At 33.7% G+C, this 22,090-nt stretch overlaps 1 protein-coding gene across 1 annotated transcript in view; it reads right to left on the bottom strand.

Moving 5' to 3' along the window:
- LOC105205498 (dipeptidase 1) overlaps nt 1–21,746 on the bottom strand; it is a 98,761-nt gene extending 77,015 nt beyond the window's left edge. Inside the window, exon 1 of the mRNA XM_011174867.3 lies at nt 21,051–21,746. Within this exon, the coding sequence (XP_011173169.1) occupies nt 21,051–21,056 (6 nt within the window). The 5' untranslated portion in view covers nt 21,057–21,746. The remainder of the gene's footprint in view (nt 1–21,050) is intronic.
- Between the last annotated feature and the right edge of the window lie 344 nt (nt 21,747–22,090).

The following is a 22,090-nucleotide window of genomic DNA, read 5'->3' as shown; positions in this document are numbered from 1 at the left end:
TTGCCAAAGAAATACATTGAAAAATATCTACATTTAATTTTATTTCGCGAAAAGAAATTCTCTGAGAAAATTTATCTCATTCATTAAATTTAATATTTAAAAAGAAAAATACGGAGGATATTTCTCAATTCAAGATCGTATTTGAATCGGATATAATTCGTTGCGTTTATTCAATTGATACATTTAAATCAGGAAATTTTTTAATATAATGTACGTCATATATTGAAGAACATTCGATAATAAAATTTTCCTTTAATATATAAAATATATTAAAGAAAATCGCAACAATTTGAGAATTGAAGTAAACATTCGCGTTTAACGTCGGTTTGTAGCGCGAGGGGCATCTTTAACAGTTTACCTTGGGGAACGCATTTAAAAATACATATAATACTAACAAACGCCGTTGCACAGAGTGGGTTTTTGGCGCGACGCGGAAATACTCCAATGGCTTGAATAACGTAAAAGTGTTAAATGAAAGCGGTTCAGTTTGCACACGGATGATCGTCTGTATTTGTCCGCCATGAAAATTTCCAACAATTACACGGGATTACTGTCGTCCGCGTGAACTTCTTCTTCGGTGTATGAGCACATTCGAGTCGGTTTAATATCAGTCCCATAACATTTCTTTCTCCCATTACCACCCATTATTTACATAAGCCGTGACTTCGAGCCTGCTAGGAAATGGTTACGGGGCTTTCGCGCGTCTTAACGCTCCAATTGTTCCGACTTACTGTTTAATCCTTCGAATTTATTTTAATACATATGGAATATAATCGTACGATAAGATCGGAAAATGTTGACTACATGGCAGTATCAGTAAAATATCGAATGCTCGCATGAAATTACAATTTGGAATAAGCATAATTGATATTGCTAAATTGTGATATATGGAAAAAGCAACAGCAGAGAGGTGAACAGAAGTGATTTCGTTGTTTGAAAATTTTGTAGTAATTATTTTCGAACGCGCAACTATGTTATAAATTTAAAAAAAAATAAAAAAAAAACATGTACGAGTAATATATCATTATGTTTTATTTGATAACAGAGTAACTACTAGGATCGATAAACCCCTTCGAAAAGCTTCAACGGGATTAAGAGTTCCAATTATCGTCCGCTGCAAGGAGGGTAACGCAAGAAAGCGCAAACTTCTGGCGTTGCCTAACACTCCACGATGAACAAAGGGTTAAGAATATCGATAAATGAAAAGCGTTCCTCTCATTCTACACAGACGGGCGAAACTGGAATAGCGCAATATCGGATTTCGTACAACAAAGGAATTGGAAGAGGTCAAAGCGTTCCACAACGGTATGAAAATACGAGCGACACCAAACGAGTTCTTTTCTTGCAAAATTTCGCACTGCGGAAGATTAAAAGTACACGGTACGAGTCCTCTTTAACAAGACTGTGTAATCTGTGAGGACGTAGCGTTTACTCGGCGATGTAATTAATTCGCAGTGCGTTTTTTTCGGTCGAGCGACGAGTTAATCGACGCAAGCGCTAAGTAAGAGGAATTGAATTTACACGGTCGGATAACGCAACTCTTTTTCTCTCGTCATTGAGCTGCGCTCCAATTAAGTAAAAAGTAACCAGTTGCTCCCCCCATGTGCGTTTTTGACTAATTATTGCATCGCGTGAGAAAAAACATTGTGTAATACGATGTCCGCTTGTAAAAGCATTAGTGCTGTGTATTTTGGGAAAACTTTTTTTATAATACAGATATAACTTTACAAATTGTATTAATTCAAAAGACGTACAAAAATATTGAAGAAATTCTGTATAATGCAAGCTGTTTAAAATGTTTCGGATCGGGGCTACATAGCCTGAATACTTTTACGAACGGATAATTCTATTTCATTATGTAATATTAACTAAAGGGATTAACAGGTCTCTTTAATTTTGCTCGGCGCATCTCTTAAAATTGCAGCAGTCTCGAATTCCGTTATTTCTTTTATGCTATAGAATCCAGTTAGTAACAAAAAACGGGTTCACCCGAATCTTTTCCTCCTTTCCGATAGCGAAGAACATTTTAGCGAACTATTAATCAAACTTATATTCTCTTCTTCTTCTTCTTCGGTAGGAGAAAATGGCTGAAGAATTTTCTAAAATTACAAAGTGAAGTTTCACTATTCGGCGCTTTTGTTGAAAGGAAGAGTGATTGAGGTGCCGAAAAATGCATTTACGACGATTCAGTGAGATCGAGCTGACTTACATGGGAGAACGTTTACCTCGTACGTCATTGAAATTCCCCGCAATTACGCGAAACATACGGCTGGGAAGAGCATTACCAATGGTGCAACGGACGACTTCTTCGACATTCGAGTGCGTGGGAGCTGATGTAATGTGGGTCGTTCTTGCCATCTGGGAATCTCGTTGAAATCCCACCGCGCTGATTTCTTCCATTGGTTACTGCTTTGAATTTAGAGTGCCTGCTCATCGGGTGCATTATTTCAAGTAAATTCGCCCGGATTTTGAAATCTTTCTGCTTGCAATTGTAAATTAACTCAATGATGTCTCTGCATCAAAGATTCAGTCGATTCTTTACATCCGTTTTTGGATTTTAAAATTTCCATTTGTCAATCTTTAACTCGTAGGAAATTTATTTTTATTCTCGCTCAAGCAAGAACATACTTGTTCAAATCCATTTATGATTAACTTTCAACCCTTTTTTCCAGATTAAAAAAGTGTGTGCTTTAAAAATAGTTTGCGTACAATTTAAATATTTATTCAGGTAACAAAAAGCGTTAAAACTGCACAAGTACTAAACATAATAAAATTTGTTAATAAATAATTATTATCTAGCAGAAGAAAATTTGTTTTAATTAATACGATAATACCAATTATTTATGTGCTTGATTTAAAAAAAATATATAATATAAGAACTACAATTATATATCATATATAATTAGATATTATGTTATATTAAATATAAGAATATAAACATAAAACCACTGAATGTATAAATGTATCTACTCTTGCATATTCAAATGTAAGAATAAAACGTGCGTTAAAATGTAAACACAAATACGAAACGGAATGAATGTAGATCAGATCTGTACGAATGTAATATGCTCGAAGCGTGTTAAACATTGTGTGAATGTGTGTGCATGTACGACATTAAAACCATCATTCGTTGCGTAGACAGAGCATTAATGGTGCTGGAACGAGAAGCAGCCGCGTGCGGCAGTAATAAAGTTGCAAAATAATAACCGTAACGTTATCAGCGAAATTCATGTGTATCAAAGACAAATTGCGCCGATATTACCGTCCGAAATACAGCGTATAACTCCAACATATTACAAGTCCCATCGGCTATGTAATCGTGTTTGATGTACTTACGCTATGGATGCAAAATCGCAAACTAGATTCGAGTTGAATAGACGACAATCTATTAATCAATAAAGGCACATTTACTGCTTGCTTGCACAGAAACATTAACGATATTTCCGTAATCGCAAAATCCCGTTTTAGCAAAATTATTTTTTAAGTACAGTAATAGCTTAATTGTGTATTGAAGTCATTAGAAAAAATAAAAAATTCAGATTTAATTAAACATATTACAGAGTAATTAAATGTTTAAAGGATCACAAAAGTTTGCTTCTATCACGAAACTAATTATTTATAATTTAAAAATTTATTACGGAAAAGATATTAACATTTAACATATTTAATTATAATATATTAGATTAAATTTTAAATTAAATTACGTCGCCCGTTAATTGAGTTGTTTATTATGAAAATATATGCAAGCCTAGTTTCTGCCTTCTACGTACCCACCATAATTTACAAAAATTTTGAAATTAAATTTTCAAAAAAAAAAAAAAAAGAAAAAGAATCTTTCACAACAAACTATTTAATTGAGACGAGTATCAAATATGTCTACCAGATAACACATATCAGAGAATGGAGTAAAGCAAATCGATCGGATCTACGTTCTGTCCTAAAAATCAATTAAACGTTGGACACGTTCAGTTTTAGCAACAATTGAAATGCATTGCGCATTTAGTTACAAAACTGTGCAGCACGTTCATTATTCGACATTCCTGTGAAATACGGCCAAACTGTTTCCCAGTTTTCGTGTAACAGCTTTGAAAAAGTGGACTTGCCCAGCTCTCGGCGGCCAGCCGGGCCTTCGGCTTTTTGTGTATCTGCACCGTATCCGATGAATTGGCGGGGCACACAACAAAATCTCGCGTAAAATCGATGCAGGGGCCAGCTCGTTAAGCCGTCCCGCGAATAGTAAGAGAAAACGATAACAATGAGCCACGAAGAAATTGCGTCACGCGACAGGTGATACTTCCCGCGAGCCTCGTAATTGCAGGGCATTTCAATTCGCGAACAAAAGCTTTTGCCGGTGTAAACGCGAATACACCGGCAACCCAAGGTAAAATTGCGATGGCGGACAGAGAAAAGTTAGCATAGAATAACAAAAGAACGGAAGGAAAGAGCGAACGGAGGGGGAAAGAGTGTAAAATGCATGAAAGAGAAGAAGTGAGGGTAGAAATAAGAGGAGAGAAGCGGAAAATAGAGCGTAAGAAGAAAAAGAATTAAAAGCATGACAGAAGCGAAGAAGACAGTAAAAAAAAAGACATAACTTTATAGTTAGGAATAAACGAGAACAGAAAGTAACTATGGAAAAGAGATGGGAAGAAAGTGTGAAAAAAGACGTAAGGAGAGAACAAAATAAATATGAGAGAAAAAAGAGAGCATGTAATAGAAAAAAAAAACAGCAAAAAAAAAGGAAATTGTACAATGAGAAGCCAATTAAAAGGTATAAAAGAAAATGGTATAAAACGCAAACGAGAAAAAAGGGAAGAGAAGAATAACAGGTTAAAAACAAGGTGATTAAAAAGCAGAAACGACCAATAAAACAAAAGGACTGTGGAGAAATGAGAGATTTGGAAAAAATGCGAGAAGGAAAAAAGAGAGGCGGGATAACGTGCTTGACGAGAGAACATAGATGTTTCTTTTAGGCAATAGTTGGAGCAAGAGAGAAATCAGTGGAGAATAGGAGTAAAACGGAGGATGAAAGATAAGAAATAGCAGATAAGGCGGAGTATGAGTAATGCGAAAGGTGAGAAAAATAGGAAGAGAGAGAGAGAGAGAAAAGGAAATGGAAAAAGAAAAAAAAACGAGAAGTGGAATGCATAATAGAGGAAGAGAACCGGTAGAATCGCATGCTCGACGATCTCTCTTGTCAGTTTTATATTATAGAAAATGAGAGTGAGAGAGAGAGAAAGAAAAAAATAAGAGAAATCAAATAGAAAAAAGAGACAGGACGAGAAGGAGGAGAAGAACGAGTGAAGGCAAGTGCAGGAGAACAAAAAGAGATGAAAATCACATGCTCAACGAATGTGCTTACCGGCTTTATGCTCGACTTGAAATCCGACTGCAAGTTCAGACGAATACTCGCGATGGATACGGAGAAGAACGGAAGATCTCATATTCACATGAATATTTCGCGAAATGAAAACGCGGAAGTTAAATCGATAAGCGAAGAAACGCAAGGTGTTAGCCGGTCAGAGGAACTACGTGTCTGGTTTATTGAATGCTGTACTGCTGTTCTTTTCAGATTATTTCAGTCTTGCGGGAGTTTCTTACTACTTTACTTGTTCGCTGCAAATCATAGGCGAGCGATAGTTGTATTACCTGATTTATATTGTAGATATCAGAAATACTGGAAAGAAACTGTGAAGGCAACGTTTATTAAATGGTCAAATCTTTGACAGTAGATTCTTCAGTAGAAAATTAAAAGATTTTGCCAAATTATGTATTCGAGTTGCAAAAGCGTACAGTTAATTTTAGAAGGATATCAAAATCATAACAGAAATTCAATTTAGAATTTAATTGTTAAAATACATTAGCGAAGTAAATAATTGCACGCTTGAATAATATCTAGTTAATTAAAACTTAACTTTAAATACGTTGAAATAGTCGGGAAACATTTTGTGTCTCGTGATGAAAATCCTTCTAATTTAATACTACTGTATGATATAATCCGTCAATTCATTACGTTGCTGTGCTTAAATCTTAAAATACATAAACGATATATAATTATATATCTGGCATTTGCATTTCATATTCATGTACACGATGCGTGCAGCTGCACATTAGTGCGTATTTAAATGAGATGGTATATCTGGCGATTACGTAATAAACAGCATACAATGTGTAGAGACCTAACTAGCATAATAGTGTCCGTGGAGCATCGTGCGGACATTCTGAATATTTGGACAGACAATGGCACATCTCGGGGACATTCTGTAAACGTTTGGAGCACTAAGGTATACAATGGCATGCCTAAGGCGTTTCCTGGAGGTATTTGTAAGCCGAACAACCAGCACGGTTAAGACGCATGTCAGAGAATTGCAACTGTATATTAATGCCACGTCATTAAATGGTATTAATGAAACTTAAATTTACATTCTCAAAATATGTCTTGAAAATTCGTTAAAAAAATTTTTAACACAATATTCGCAACACAGTATTTTCTATTCGTGAAACAGGAGTATTCGACAATTTTATAATAGGTTACGATAGAATAAATACAGATGAAAAATACAAATAAAATAAAACGAATGAATGGAATCTTTTTCACGCGGTACAGAGAGTTAAATTATAAAATTTATAGAGAAATTGCTATTAAAGTTTGTAAATAAAAATTATTGAAGAGGAAATTAAAATAACTTCAGAGAAATAAATAAAAATAAAAATATTTCATTCCATTACTGCGATTATTTTCTTAATAATTCAAAGAAAATATATCTGATAGGAAAATAGAAAATATTTATATTCTATTTTTCCTCTATTATGAATTGTACAATTGCATCAATTTGTAGAAATTATTTTTTTTTTTTTTAGAGAGTAATGTAAAGACAAATGATATTTAATTAGTAAAAGTAACGCGTGTGCTACATTTATTTATAATTATATGATTTTATAATTGTAGAATATTTTAATGGCGTATATTGTAGAAATTAATTAGAGAATGGAAAACCCTGATATATATGAAAATGTCAAAGTGTCAAATAATTTAATAATAAAATTCGAAAATTGCCTAACGCATTGATTTCGTGTAAGTCATTGATTGTATATTATATTAAATTATCACTTATAGATTGTAATACGCTTGCGTTTCATCCTTGGTTTGGGTTTTCTCGAATGCATATATTTTGCGATAAAATCTTTAAATTTTCCGTTCGTTCTAGTCAAGTGTCATTCATATCGTTATATTATTGAGTAATGAAAGTTGATGTAAGCTATATTAATAAAATTTATGTAACCTTTACAATTGAAATCTCTCAGTTCACTTAAAAAAAAAAAAAATTGAAAAATTTAACGTTAAAGATTCGAATTGGAAGAGCAAAACTCATGTTTCGTAATCGAAAATAAGAGTGAAGGACTTGACTTTGTAAATTCAAATATACTGTAAAATAATAAAATCGACGAGTTATTATCGTTTTTTACAATCTGATTCGTATTTTGTTGTGATGTACTTTTATTCGTATCGAGGCAGCAGATCGAAGACATTGCTTTTGCTAGGGTAAGAAATCTAGCAATCTAGCGCGTACGTCGAGATGCATTTAGGAAATGGAGGAACGTCCGTGAAAGCGTTCGCGATATAAAAGAACTTTGAGTGCATCGGAAATTTATAAAGGGAAGAGAAATCCTCCGTCCCTTCTATCCTCTCTGAATTGTCCTACCCAGTGGTGTATTTATTACTTTCGCATGGTATACCGTTATCTTGACTGTTTGGTAAATATTTCCGAAAGCAGGATTTCATTGCGTAAATCGCAATGTGTATTCGCATACGAGATCGATTTATGATACTGGTTTAGACGACGCCGAAGAAATGTTGTATCAAAGTAACGTATGCCTCCACCTTTTTCGTCCCTCCTAAACTTTCAACAGATCGTAAATCAGACAACGTTGCATCGTGCACGCCAGTTTTCTGACAAGAATTGAAAAACGTTATAGTTACCGATTAATGCACCACTCATGCTCGCGAATTCATGAATTATTCTTCGAACAGATCGGAGTATTGATCTGTTTTTCTGAATTTTGTGTAAGAATGCATTCTCTCAGCCAGTTGTCCGTAGAATGTAATTCTTGTAGAGATAATTCTTTAGCGATTAGTAGAAAAAATTGAGTCATACATATTATAATATATAATTGAGTTAGTTTAAACAATTGTCTATAACTAAATTCGTTAATAAGATGTGGATGTAAATTTTGATATTCGGTAATATTGTAATACAAATAAATAATTACTGTCCTTATAAATTAATAGCTATTTACTATTACGGCAAATATATATTTAAATAAATGTATAACGTTAGTAGCATCGTGAGTAAGGTTGTAATAAATATCACATTTCGTTAGACCATTATTAATGCAGCTGCTTTTCCTATCTTATCGATTGCGAGTTTAGGTAATGGATCATAATGGATAGTTTCGTAACATTGGAAACGTCATACACTCGTATTTGGATAAGTACGTTAATTTGCAGTTTGATAAACGATCCAAGCAGGCCTTGAGCGTTGTGTCATATCGACGAGAGTGGTATTAAATTTTCCAGCTTCTCTCCGATGGCGAACGCTATGGGAGAACGAGAAGCTCGTTATCGCGGTTAGATAACATTATATGAAGGATTTCGATGAGAGAGACCTTATAGTTTAATTAGGTTAGCTGAAACTTTAACATGTGTGCAATTTCTGCCAACAGCAACCGATAGTTGTAAATAACTGGATTTTGATCTCGTTATATATTAACTGAAAGCTTTTGAAAAGTTACTAGTAGTGAGGCATGTACTTTTTTAAATCTTTTACCGTCGATCTTGAAATCCCATTTAAAAAGCGATAGGAAAGAGGAAAGAAAGAAGACATCAGTGGTATTTACTAAAGAAACGAGCTGAATTCTTCATGAATTATTTTTACACAAGAATTATTATTAAAATTAGAATTATTAAATTCCTGGACTGCCTATTATTGAAATTATATCGTTACGCATTTCACATACGAAAAATTGACATTGCAAATCAAAAGATAATATGTATTAAAGTTGTGAAGAATGAGATTTTTTTAAAACTAATTTTTTTCTATTTTTTTTTAATTCTCAAAACTTTGCAAATAATTTAATACTTAAAGTTTATTTTTACAAATAAAATTAAATTAAAAATTAAGTTTACATTACAAGTTATATTTGAGAGAATCAATGATTTAAAGGGCTCAATTATAAACAAGAAAAAATTAAACATAAATTAATTTGAAGTGTTACAAAAAGTCAGTGTCATTAAAAAAAGGCTTAAGTATTTTTTTAGAAGCGTACTGATATCAGCGCTTAAGTGAGTCGATTCAGTGGCGATACAGTTTGAAGAACCGACCAATCGCTCAATAAAGTATTAGACGCTCCCCCTAGCTTGCTCGCGGGGATTATAAATCGAGACTCGATAATGATGCGTAATAGATGGTTTCCCCGCTTTCAAGCGGCCGAGTCTGCAAAAGTCGACTTGCGGAACATGGCATAGCGATTATTCATGCTTACCACCTTTCTGGACGTTTCGCGAATTAAGTCCTTCGACGTGCCGTGAATCTCGAAGTCGTTCGGGTTCACATCAGGCCAAGATTACGGTGCCATTTGATCTTGAAGAATAACGGGTCAAAAAAGGTCATAAGGTAGAAATCAAAGTTATTTCCACTTTTCGATTATTTCAAATGAGATCGCGACAGCAAATAGAATGGCCCCGTTAGATGTATTTTCGGTTTGGTAAACATAAAAGGAATAAATGGGATAAAAAATTTTCAATCTCGAAACATGATTTTAATAAAAATTATAAATATTTGAAATATGTAATAATCCATGTAATTTGCATTTATGTGCACACACGCATACGCTTACTCTGGAATGCACATAAAATTAAAAATTCAAACTTAATGGATATAAATCCATAAATATAAATGTTCAACTTTTAGAGATCACGAGTATAATAAAAAAAAGCTATAAGTATCCTCTTCGCACGCTTTTCTTTTCTCTATGAATTTCAATGAGACGCCTATATAAACTGATATGGTTTATTGATTTTGCCAAGAGAGCCAAACTGGACTTATACTTTACTGACGACGCAAATCGTGCTTTTTTATGTTGTCCTGATAATGGCGATCGGACAGGCGCGTATATTTAATGCAGTACAGCATATTTACCATTTTATTATAGCGGGTTATCTGCACTGGAGCAGGTGGGATACTGTGTCGTCTAATTAAAACCGCACTTAAAAGTTTCTCATCGATCGAGCATCTCGGGCTACAACGAGCTATGCGATCGAGAGTCGATCGATCCATTAATCCTGCCAACTTCTAGCCCAGGATAACATCGGATTTCCATGGTGGCGGATGGAAAGTTTCTTTGCCGGTATATTTTGCGCAGAGCGTCTGCCTTTGATGCGGCAGGGTGCGCGTCGCGTAATTCATGAATAAATAAGAAACAACTTTTGAAACAAGCTGACTGAAAGGTGCACGGAGACGACGACGACGATGACAGTGTAGTGAAGGTAAAAGAATCCCGGAAATCCAGCGACTTCAGTTGCCGCTTTGGTTCCTGCGTGACCCGCAGATCCTTCTTATTTTCCGACTTCCTTCCACCGGAGTGCACCCACTCTGACCTTTCCGCCTGGCTCTACTGCTCATCTCTCGGCTAGCCTCTTTCGCTCGTGATTCCCCGAGAGGATGGCTTCGAAATTTTCATATATTATGCAAACATAGTTCTTTTTGCCACGATACCTTTTATTTTTATTTACTCATTCGTCTATTCCCCATCGTTTCATTCCACATTGGATCGCTTTGTCACAGTACCGCATTCGAATTGCATTTTATTGTAACATTGCGGCAATTTGGTATGCGAACTATTGCGTTTACCTTAAAGTATTGCGATGTTAATTTAAAAATTTTTTTCAAAGTATGTGAAACTTTTGTACAATGGCAAGAATACATTTTTACAGAAAATTTAAAGCCACTTCAAATATTTTAATTAAAATAAAAAAAAACTGCTTTGACTGCTTGAAAGCTAAAGATTTCAAAGTTTAAACCTCTTCTTTAAAATGTCTCTTTTAGAAATTAAATTACAATTTGAAATAATAAATTTAAAAAATTTTTTTTTTCGTAAGAAGTAAGTAATGCCATCAAATATTAGCAATATCCAAGTTAATTATTGTTAGAAACTTTGGAGACTTCAAGAATATGCGACATTAACATATATTTCATATTTATGTAGGAACTTACATATCTTCTTTAACGTCCAGCAAATGATAGCTTTCCATAAATATGCTGATAATATTCATGCGATTAACTAATATGGCTTGAGCCAATATCTTTTATTCTTAGACATTCTCAAATATCCCGGAAACCGCTCACCCAACACGAAATCTTGTTACTCCAATAAAGTCGCATTATTCGAGTTGCGCTCATCTTTTTCCAAGAAAATCAATTTCCGCGAATAGGACGAGGAAAGCTAGCTATATTTAAATCCTTATCCGCATTTGTTAGCAAACTCGACTGTAACTTTTTCCGATATAACCTCGGTTACCGATTCAAGTATATAATTCAGTGCGGAATGTTCCCCGTTTATTTATCATCTCGCTTTTCTCATCGATGATACGAGATTTCTTTTGCTTCCTTACGTTACTTTTCTACTCCACGGCCTCCATAGCTTTCGATCGAGCTCTCGTAGCGTAAAATTAAAAATACGTATTACGCGCCAATATTATATTTTTCCATTTAACGTTGCATTTCGTTATTAATTTCGTCCTTGCCTTGCACTTTCCTTTCCTTCCTCAGCCACGAGGAAATATTTCGCGGCTGCAGCGCGTACGCGCGCGTCCGCTAAATCATTTAAACATTTTAATGGAAAAAGTACCGGTCAGCCGTTTTTCCAAGCACGTCCATAATTCACTGGCGCGATCAGAAATTTATATTTCATCGCGGAATGGATCTCGCTCTTCCGCCATAACGTTTTTGCAATAGTGAAACAGAAACACCTTGTAATTGAATTAAATTTTGATGAAGCATATATAGAACTAAAAGATACTTAAAGCGATGTCGATTTCGAGGCAATTGTTTTTTCAATTCTAATAACGTGATCAGATAAGATATGTGCAGTTTCACATAATTAACGAAACATTTCACAAAGGCAGAGATAAAATATTGGATTCGAATTCTATCTCGTTACAAATTATTTTTTAGAAATGTTGTTGTTGATAAAATATGAAAAGCTATCTAATGACCCACGGAATTAAATTTTTGACCATAATGTATCCTTGTAAAAAAGTATAATATAATCTAGTAAACAATTGTATTTTATAAAATACTGAAAATATGTGGAATTCTTAAATTATCTCGTGTAATAACAAATGTATAATATGTATATATGTACATATATTATTTGTAAAATGTATGTGTAAATCGCGTTTTATGTTGTATTAATTAATGAAACAAATATATGCTTCAAAGGAAATAAAAAACAATTATGTAGAAAAACGTACTTTTATATTAATAATTTCATTAATAATAAATGAGCTATTAATTAAAACACCAATTAATAACTAGTGAAAATATATTAAGGCTCAATAAAGAAGAATTAATTACATTTGCGATTATATTTCATCGAATCTATTTTTTATTTTTTTTTTTAATGATTCAAGATACAAGTGATTATGTACATTCAAAATTATTCAATATTTAAAAAATAAACATAGTCTCGTTGCATTGAGAGTGTATTAAAGTGTAAGTTTCACACAGAACGAGATGCGCGAGAGTGGGTTTGCAAGAAACTGGGTTAAAGCCCACGCTCCAAGTTTAAAAGTAGCACCCGCATACAATGATACCGTTTCTCGTTATATACATGCATCTGTTTATTCTTTTTTTTTACAGGCGAATAGAAATAATGTTGTTACTTTTTCACAAGGATGGCAGAGATGGACACTTCCGTTCGGATAATAAATTATTTAGATTACTGCAACCATTAATATGCTGAGAAACTTAGCTGGCCTCAACGGTTGCACAAAACATTGCACACATAATATTTACGTTTACGTTTTCATTAAAGTTTTATGTCGCACGTGTTGATAGTCGCGATAAAATATCTTTCGTACGCTTAATAAACACTTGATCATTCTCAGAGATTGTAATAATGAAACAATTCGTTACTCAGAATCAAAAAAACATTTTATCGTTTTACGGTGAGAGATAAAAGTAATCATAATGAAACGTTATACCATCACAAGTTTTCCCATTTTCCGTTTTCTCGACGTCCCCGAAGGTATAGCAGTGCTTATAATAACTTTTCAATCAGCTCTCTGATCGCCATGAATGGTAATGGAGCGTTCGTTCAAACGGAGCAGTGCGCTTATAAGGGGCTGTGAAAACTTTTGCTGCGCCTGAGTTCGTTACAGGATGCTTATGGATACTTTGCAAGAAGCAGGGAGAATCTCTTAATCCTTTTCCACCTGTTTCCACCCACGCGTCGCGTTCGCACGCCCGAATCTTTTTAGTCGATTAACGTGATTACATTAAACATGCAAATCCGACGCGACGATCGGAACTTCGACGGTAGCTTCTCGGGCTGGCAACCAATTTCCCACACTTTTTTGTCGTCAAGATTTTTTATAGATGTCAAATAATCGAAAAGTTAGGAAGAAAAAACGACTCCAGTCAGCACTTCGGTCCCAAGTATTCTTATGTATTATTCAAGTAAAAAAGATAACGAGAAATGTAAGTACAAATACGAGTAAGTAAAGCTGAAGGAGCAAATTTTAATCTTGTTAAAGATATCAAGACTACCGTAATGAAAAAAACGAGTAAAACATTATTTAAATTATTAATAAAAAGCATGCATCAAAATCTCAATGAGAGTCTCGACAAACTTTAAACAATTTCTTGTACGCAATTATTTGTCCACTTTAGAAAACTTTTTTCCCCTAACAACATCTTATAACTTCTTTCTTCTTTTCACGATTATTTTCATTTTTTAATTACAGGACGCAGCTAGTGTTATGCGTAGTCGTCACGTTAGACAGAAATTTTGAATAAAAGTTTTATGCATATATCAGTTTCATTTCTTTGATTCGTACAACATATTCAATATGGCGATGGACCGGCAGAATAGCCAACTGCAAATATAACAACATATAATTTCCGACGACCCAATTCGCCGAAAATGTAAGAGGATTATGAAAACGCGGCGCGCTCGCGAGAGTCTGAATGATTATTCGTATTCATGCTGGCGAACCCAAATAAATTACTTGCGGTTCTAGTTGGAACGCTACGCTGTGCCACGCCGAACGATCGGATGCTGGGTCGGATTGTGTCGTAAGTAGGATTTGTGAGTTATTACAGTATTACGAATCCGCGCCACGGATTCGCCAGTAACTTAGATTCCGAAGACGTCGTTCCGTTTAGACGCTAGTAACGTAATTAGAAAAGTAAATCAAATGGGATTGAAGATATTAAGCACCTATCTGGTATTGGCACGATGCAATTGGCAGCAGTTTTATAACAGAGACTAAAATAATTCGAAAGAATGATGTACGAGTGTTTTCTCGTACATTTTTATCGATAAAATTACAGCCGGGCAGCAGTAAAAATTTTTACGCGGAAAGAACGATTTTCTTAAAAAAACTTTGTTAAAGAATTTAAAAAATTAGATAGATACAGATCTAAAAATAATTTTGTTAGAGCAAAATAATAATGTAGCGCACTCAAGCATAATGATAATGCTGTAACAACTTTGGTAATCTAGCAACCAGCTTGAGTATCTTACATAATTATTTTTAAAGTCTATCCAACAAAAAAATTATTTTTATGTTTAATTTAGCCTATATCTAACTAAATTTTTAAATACTTAAGCAAAATATTTGTCTATGTATGCTATTATTGCTTTCCCAGATAAAATAGAAGAAGAAAAAGAAAATTTCAAAATTACGAGTTTAAACTTCTGCTTGGTGCGAATAGTTTAAAGAACTATAGACTTTTTATCAGAACGTATTTTACAAAGTACTCCGCGGAATAGTTTTCGTGGATTACTACTTTGTGACATTTCGAATCGCGCGAAAGAACACTTTGACGCCAGCATAGCTTGCGTGGAGCTACACACACGGTGACACTAGGAATTTCAAAGTTTCTCAATTTACGGTTTGCCCTTATAGTTGCTGTAGGCTAAAGTCCCCGTAAATACCATATATAATCAACCAGCATCTTAGTTCTCTTCGTTTATGCGGGAGGTCAAAGATCGACTTAATCAAACCACGAAGAACTTTGGCACTTTAAAGATAAATATGGTTTAATTTATTTGTTTATCTTTTCAGCGCTCAGTCGATTTTGGAATATTTATCTTTTATGTGAATTTCTATGAATGAAGATCAGATTAATTTTAATCTCGGTTCAATTTATTTTTTACCTTTTTCTTAGAATTAATAAAAGATAAAAAGTAAATTAAAGAGATTAATCTTTCGTAGAAATAGGCATTAATGAAGAGGCGAAAGCTAAAAATAAACCAAGATGCTTACTTATATTCGTTTCTGATACAGTCTTTAGACTTTTTCATCTGTGCATTATTCTTCTCATTAAATGTATTTTTGATCTCGACGAGCTGAAACAATCCTTCCCAATTCTCAGCGATGTTCAGTTAGATGTATCATGTACGTCGCGTTTTTTATAGCACATTCAATGCATGTGACATCTCTCTTTCTATTACGTATCCGACGTAAAATTGCCCAATTCTTGACGACGGTAATATCGAGACGAGTAAAATGCAATACATATGCTAACGATATCGCCGCGCACGCTGGTGGCGATTTATGGACGAACTATACAAGATGTTCCGCTTGAACCAGCGCGGATACCATCGAAGTGTGTCTCGACGGGCAGCGGCGCGAGTATGGTCGCTCAGATGGAAAACGGGGATTTCGATCAACGAGGGAATACATAATTAGACGGCCGGCACGATGCGAATTGAGTGTTCACTCAGCTGTATTCCCGCTGACGCGGGTTATCGTGATTTCCTCTAGTCGGTTAGGCCATCAAAAATTTTTATATTTGCACGTATTTATCTTGTCAAGTTCATTTTTCATCTCAAATTTGATATTATAAAAAAAAAGACTTATATTATTGTCAAGATATTTTAAATTTGTCTCTCAATTTCACAAATTTTGAAATTTTCCTGTCAATTTCATAAATTAGCTCGTTCGTTTGCTTCTGAGATTTCCAACTCATATTCAAAATCATTAAAAAAAGTTACGTCCGTGAAAAAAAAAATATCTATCCGATTACGCAAATTGTTTACTGTACTGATTGCATACTCCACGATATACGTTATAAATTTTATGTTCATTTGTTATTAAAATTTTTGCCAATAATTAAATGCAGAATTAGATCGGTAGATAACGAGTCAGGTAGCAATAGCCATGTTAAAAGCGTTATTTGCTGGTATCATGAAATGAAAATCTTCTGATCATTTGCTCTGATGTGCATTCACATCGAATAATTAATATTAATATAAATTTTCAACGTATATAGCAACAGAAGCTTTTGAAAGCTCAAATATTATACAAAAAAAAAAAACATTTTTTGAAAATTATTTAATACGATTTGTATCATGAAATTTTTAATCAATCTTAGCGAAATGCTTTTTTGTGTCACATATGAATGTTACCGTTAACAGAGAGGCAATTTAGATGCAGATAAAGAGTATAATAATAATCTCGTATCATATGCAGCTTCACACATGTACATAGCTATTCTCTATTAGTATTTTGTTTAATTACCGCATGATTGTTCATATTGGGTAACAGCAATAGCATTTACATATTATATCCAATATTGAATTTCTTGTAATTTTTTATTTAATTAATCGTTTCCAAATTTCGATATAATTAATCGAGCTGTATCTTAACATCCAAATTTATCTTCATAAAAAATACAATTCACGTGTTTCTTTAGTAAATTTGTTTTCGACACGCTGCGACGTATTATTATTACAATAAAACCATTTAATATTTACAATCGTAAACGAATTACACAGAACCTATCGACAATCAAAATCCCGTTAATTCAATTACTGTAGTATTCATTACACTTGTTACACGATAGTAGCAAATTTCTGTATGAAAACAGTTGTTATGTCGAATGAAAATTTTGACGAGTTTTATGTACATAATTATGTATTAATAGACACTAAATATATTTTATATTTCTACATAAATTATAAAAAATAAGTAGATTATTTATATTGGGAGTAGTGTAACTAAATTAATTCAAACATTTTCAATTTTACTTTAATGAGAATCGGATTGCGTTACGGTCTGATATTGCGTCTCTTTCAACAACTTCCTCGTACTTAAACTCACCTAAACTATTTAAGTGTTGACGTAATTAAAAGCATAGCTTTAAATTAAAATTGTATTAACTAAAAATCGTGAGTCCATTTTAATATTAAAAAAAAAAAAAAAAAAATCTCTTAATAAAAGATAAATGATACATCATGTCCAATGGAATGTATTAAAAATATAGTTTGCAGCGTGCGTGTATTAAATCTATGCTTAAAAAAATTTACTTAAAATGCTTGTAATAGCCGCTAACTCTGAGTCCAGAATTTGGAATATGAAGTAATACATTATTATAAAATTTCAAAAAACTAAACACATTATTAATTTACTTATAATTAACTCGTCAGGAAGAGTAATTTTTGTTGAAAGAAAGAAGTTTGTGAAATTCCGCTATACAAGCAAGTAGTATTGCAATGTTTAACGACGATACTTATATATACTTAGTTAGCTATATTGTTTGTGTTTTCAGCGGCTTGTGATGCTTTCTATATTTTACGTTAACAAATAATTGACTTATTTTAGAAAAAAAAACATAAATAGAAACTGTATTCCACTTGACGTCAAAGAAACGTAGTTTTCACTCGTGTGTTTAAAAAGCTCGAGTTTCATTTAACTCTACACCGAAATTACTTGTATAAAATTGCAACTTCATTACATTTAAAAAGAAGCAAGGTATACAGATGTAAACTATATTTATGTCTACTAATTTCACTTTTATGTAAACGTTCGCAGAATGTTGTGTGGACGTGCTCCGTTGCTTGTTGTTGCGGCGCTAGCCGCATCCGACTCCAATTTGCATTGCTAATATAAATATCAAGCTTGAAACACAAGGAAGGCTCGCAGATTCCAGCATTTACCAAAGTCCGAGAGCAGTTGCTGATTATGTTCTTGTTTGATGGCTTCTTACTAATGCATCTTTCATTTTCATGCCATTTTTTTTTGCATTCACAAATCATCGGAAATACGAAATTTCGTTTTGATTTCAATTTTCTCAATTACAACGAGATTGTAATTACAGAAAAACTATTTTGCAAGGACGTTGTTTACAACATAAAACCAGATACTTGGAAGCTTAATTCATCGCTGAAGTTTTAAAACAGGATTTTTTTCGTCCTGCGAGACGTGTAATTTATCTTGGAGGATGTTCAGTCGACACCTGTCCCGAACTTTTCGAAATTTCTCGCGCCAACTGGAGCTTAAAGTGAAGTACGTCGTGAGTGTCTCTCGAGCGATTTTTTTTTCCAACCTGTGCCCGAAACTATCAAGGGGAAAATCTTTGGCAAGTACCGACGTGTTAGCCGTGCAAATAAAATTTACCACCCAAGTTTGCGACCAAACTTGCCTAGTATGGCGACGAGTTTCCGAGTTTATCATGGTATGCATCTTTTAATAGGCTCGGATAGTGATTCAGCATCTCGAAGACGATGTAGTTAGGAACCTCTCTGAATTTTAGAGTGATTTGTTATCACTTTTCAGATGATATAAGAAGTGCAATGAAGGAAATTGATATTAAATTAAATTTTGTTAAATTAAAAAAAAATCTTCAACTAAATTTTGTTATATCTAAAAAATGCAGTTTTAACTTTCACAATACGTAAGTAAAGTTTCAATTTGCAATGGAGAAATTGAGCTGGACATAATTAAATTTCCTATATATCTAATTAGATGTATATTTTTATAATATGCATGAATATGTAGAAAATAATTGGATGTTTCGTAGAATTTAAAAAATAAAATAAGAATTTATGCATAATATTGAAGATCTTATTGCGCAAGCAGTTAAAATTAGCAGAGATAATTATTTCGCCCGTAATAGTTAAGACAATACAAAATTTGAACATCATCGATTAAGTCATTTCGAAGTACCGCAGTCTAGGACACTTCCCAATTTGACTCGGCTAAGTTAGTAGAAGTTATGCCGCGCTGCGCTCCAACTACCATGGATGAAAATTCGCCCAGGGGGTATTATGGCGTTGGTGTTACGGGGTCGAGAGCTAACCCACTGTAATTCCCTAGATGACTTTAATCTGTTGTCACTTAAATCGTTCCTTATTACAAGTTTTGTCACATTCAAATGTATTGTATCTGGTTTCGAATTAATGCATAAAAACAGTTAAAGACTGATATTATTTAGATTTCTAGAATACATTTTCTAGGTTATCGTCTAACGAAGATCTATTAACAATATTTTTTTTAAATACGTATTTTATCGTGAAATCAAACTTGAAGTTTTAAAAAAAATTTTTTTTTATTTTGTAAATGATGTGTAACATGGGAATCGAAAATGGGGAAACATGTAGTCGATGCATATCAAAGTAAGTCAGTACCCATATTAATGTAAATTTCAACTGAAATAATTTGCTACTGAATCGCTCTCAGTTAATCAATTATAGAGATTAGTTAGCATGAAATTGGAACTGTTTCGAGGAGGTGAAAAGCTACATTAGATATGTACTCGGTCATTGGAAATCATGATTATAACTTCTGATGATTCTCTCTGTACGTTCTGTGGAAATTTTCATGCTGTTTTTAATATTAAATGAATAAAATTACAAGCGAATAAGTGTGCTCATTTATTTTGCAATTCCATATCTCTTTAAATAAAATAGAAATTCACGTATTCAGCTCATTTATTCCTTCTTCAATTCATTTGTAGTATTTAATAACCAAAGGACCTTATATTTACATATTACACACATTATATCTCTAAATATTTTATTTTTAATTTATTTTTGTTTGCAAATAAGATAGCGTTTATAAATATTAAATATTACTTTAAAAGTAATATAAATAACCAATAAATAACTTTCGTGGCCATAAATAAAATTAAAATAAAATTATCGTATGCTGTACAGCAGCTGTACAAATAATCATTTTTTAATGTCATTTTATAAGATACACGGTAATTTTAAATTAATTTTTAAATATTAGAGCGTAAATATCGTTTTTCAAGTAAATATCGAATATAGAAAATTATTGAATATTAAGCGCGTTGAATCTCTATGCAAAGAAGTTTTATATGCAACGTAAAAATAAATAAAACTTTTTGTTTTTTGTTTATAAATTGTAATACCATAATAATCATAATTTCCAATAATCATAAAGTAAATTTATATTTACGTAATTTTTGATAATGATTCTCTATAAGTTTTGAAACAATTGGTAAGTAATATAATGTTCATATTCCAATTTAAATCTTTCTACAATACGACATTTATCAATATATCTCACATAACTGATTTATTCGCATCGCGAATTCTATGATTTATACATCAACGTTTTTGCAGAATAACATTATGTACACGTTGTTTTTTTGCACCTTATGTATACGCGTTAGGTCACGACACTTCTGAGTTAATTTTCATTGCTTTTACAAGCATAAAAAAATTTTTCAACGACTCACATACACTGTGATACCTCTAGAAAATATTTATGATTGTTTATTTTAAAAAAAGTTATAAAAATGTTACAACTAATTATAATGCTCTAAATTTTTACAAAGAAAAGAAATTCGCAGGATAAATTTGTCTAATTGAGTGTACAAAGTGTTAAAATTTGTTCTGGATTATTTAAGTGACACAAACAAAAGTATTGCAAAAAAAGAGGAACTTCTCGAAAGACAAAGATTCATTAACTATTGTCGTCTATAAAAAAGAGAAATGCTTCATAATCAGACGCTCACCCTCATGGTCGAAGCCTCACATGGTCCCAACGATGCTGAAAAACACCTTCAGCCTGCAGTGAACCCGCGTTTGTCACCCATCCGCCATACTCCGTTGTTCCTCGGAAAAACAACCGATGGGCGTCACTTGTTTCGCACGACGTAATTCTCACACTCGACCTCGACCTTCAATCTTCGATACTACAATCCTTGACACAAATTCTTACACGTCCGAATTCCACGCTTGAAGCGTGTACCTGATTCCCGACGAAATCCGCGCACCACAGAAATTTTCACTCTCGTGGATATACGGAATATAATTGTGGAAAATGAATTAAAGAGAAAGTCAAACAAGTCAATCGAAGGAACTCACAGTTAATGTTTTGAATATGACTGCAAAAGCTTGCAATAACTGGACACTCTGCGTAAGAAAAGTTTGTGGACGGTTGAAAATTTTGACACAGTCTTCAAAACTTCGCGAGCTTGTCCTTTTTCGTGACATTTTCAGTGTAGATGAAAATTGTAGTAGAAGACAGTCTGTCAAAAGTTCGGACGTAAATTCGAGAGAGCGTATTGAGAAGAAACGTGGCTATGAAAGCTCTCTCGCGCAGTATTGAACCAAGCGGACGAGCAGCCGGGTTGATGTGAGGTCGTGGCCCGGCAGCCGGCGACTGGCTGCTGCTAGAAAGCTCGCAAGCTCGAGCCAGTCGGCCTGGCTAGGCGCAAGCTCCCTACTACGCGGCCTCGAAACACCCAAGCGAACACACCGCCGCGTCGCCCAACCCTCCCAGAGAGAGGGTTTCTTCTGCGACTCGTGTCGTTGAGGAAAACGCTGCCAGATATTTGGCAGCTTGCGGCGCCTTAAAGCTGCGCAGGGTGCATTCGATTTCTGTCGTTTGCGTGAAATTGATGCACGACGTACAGAGATGGAAACTTTTTTGAAACCGATGTTATCTCGTGGAAGTAGATTTCAGTAGTGCAGATGTAGATAATTTTTATGTTTATATTTTCTATCGCGATGATCCACACAATAATAATAAACGTAAGATATATCTTATAGG

The sequence above is a fragment of the Solenopsis invicta genome, chromosome 11 (genome assembly GCF_016802725.1).
Source record: "Solenopsis invicta isolate M01_SB chromosome 11, UNIL_Sinv_3.0, whole genome shotgun sequence".
NCBI lineage: Eukaryota > Metazoa > Arthropoda > Insecta > Hymenoptera > Formicidae > Solenopsis > Solenopsis invicta.
The sequence above is the reverse complement of the archived record's forward strand: the minus strand, read 5'-3'. Positions and strand labels throughout refer to the sequence as shown.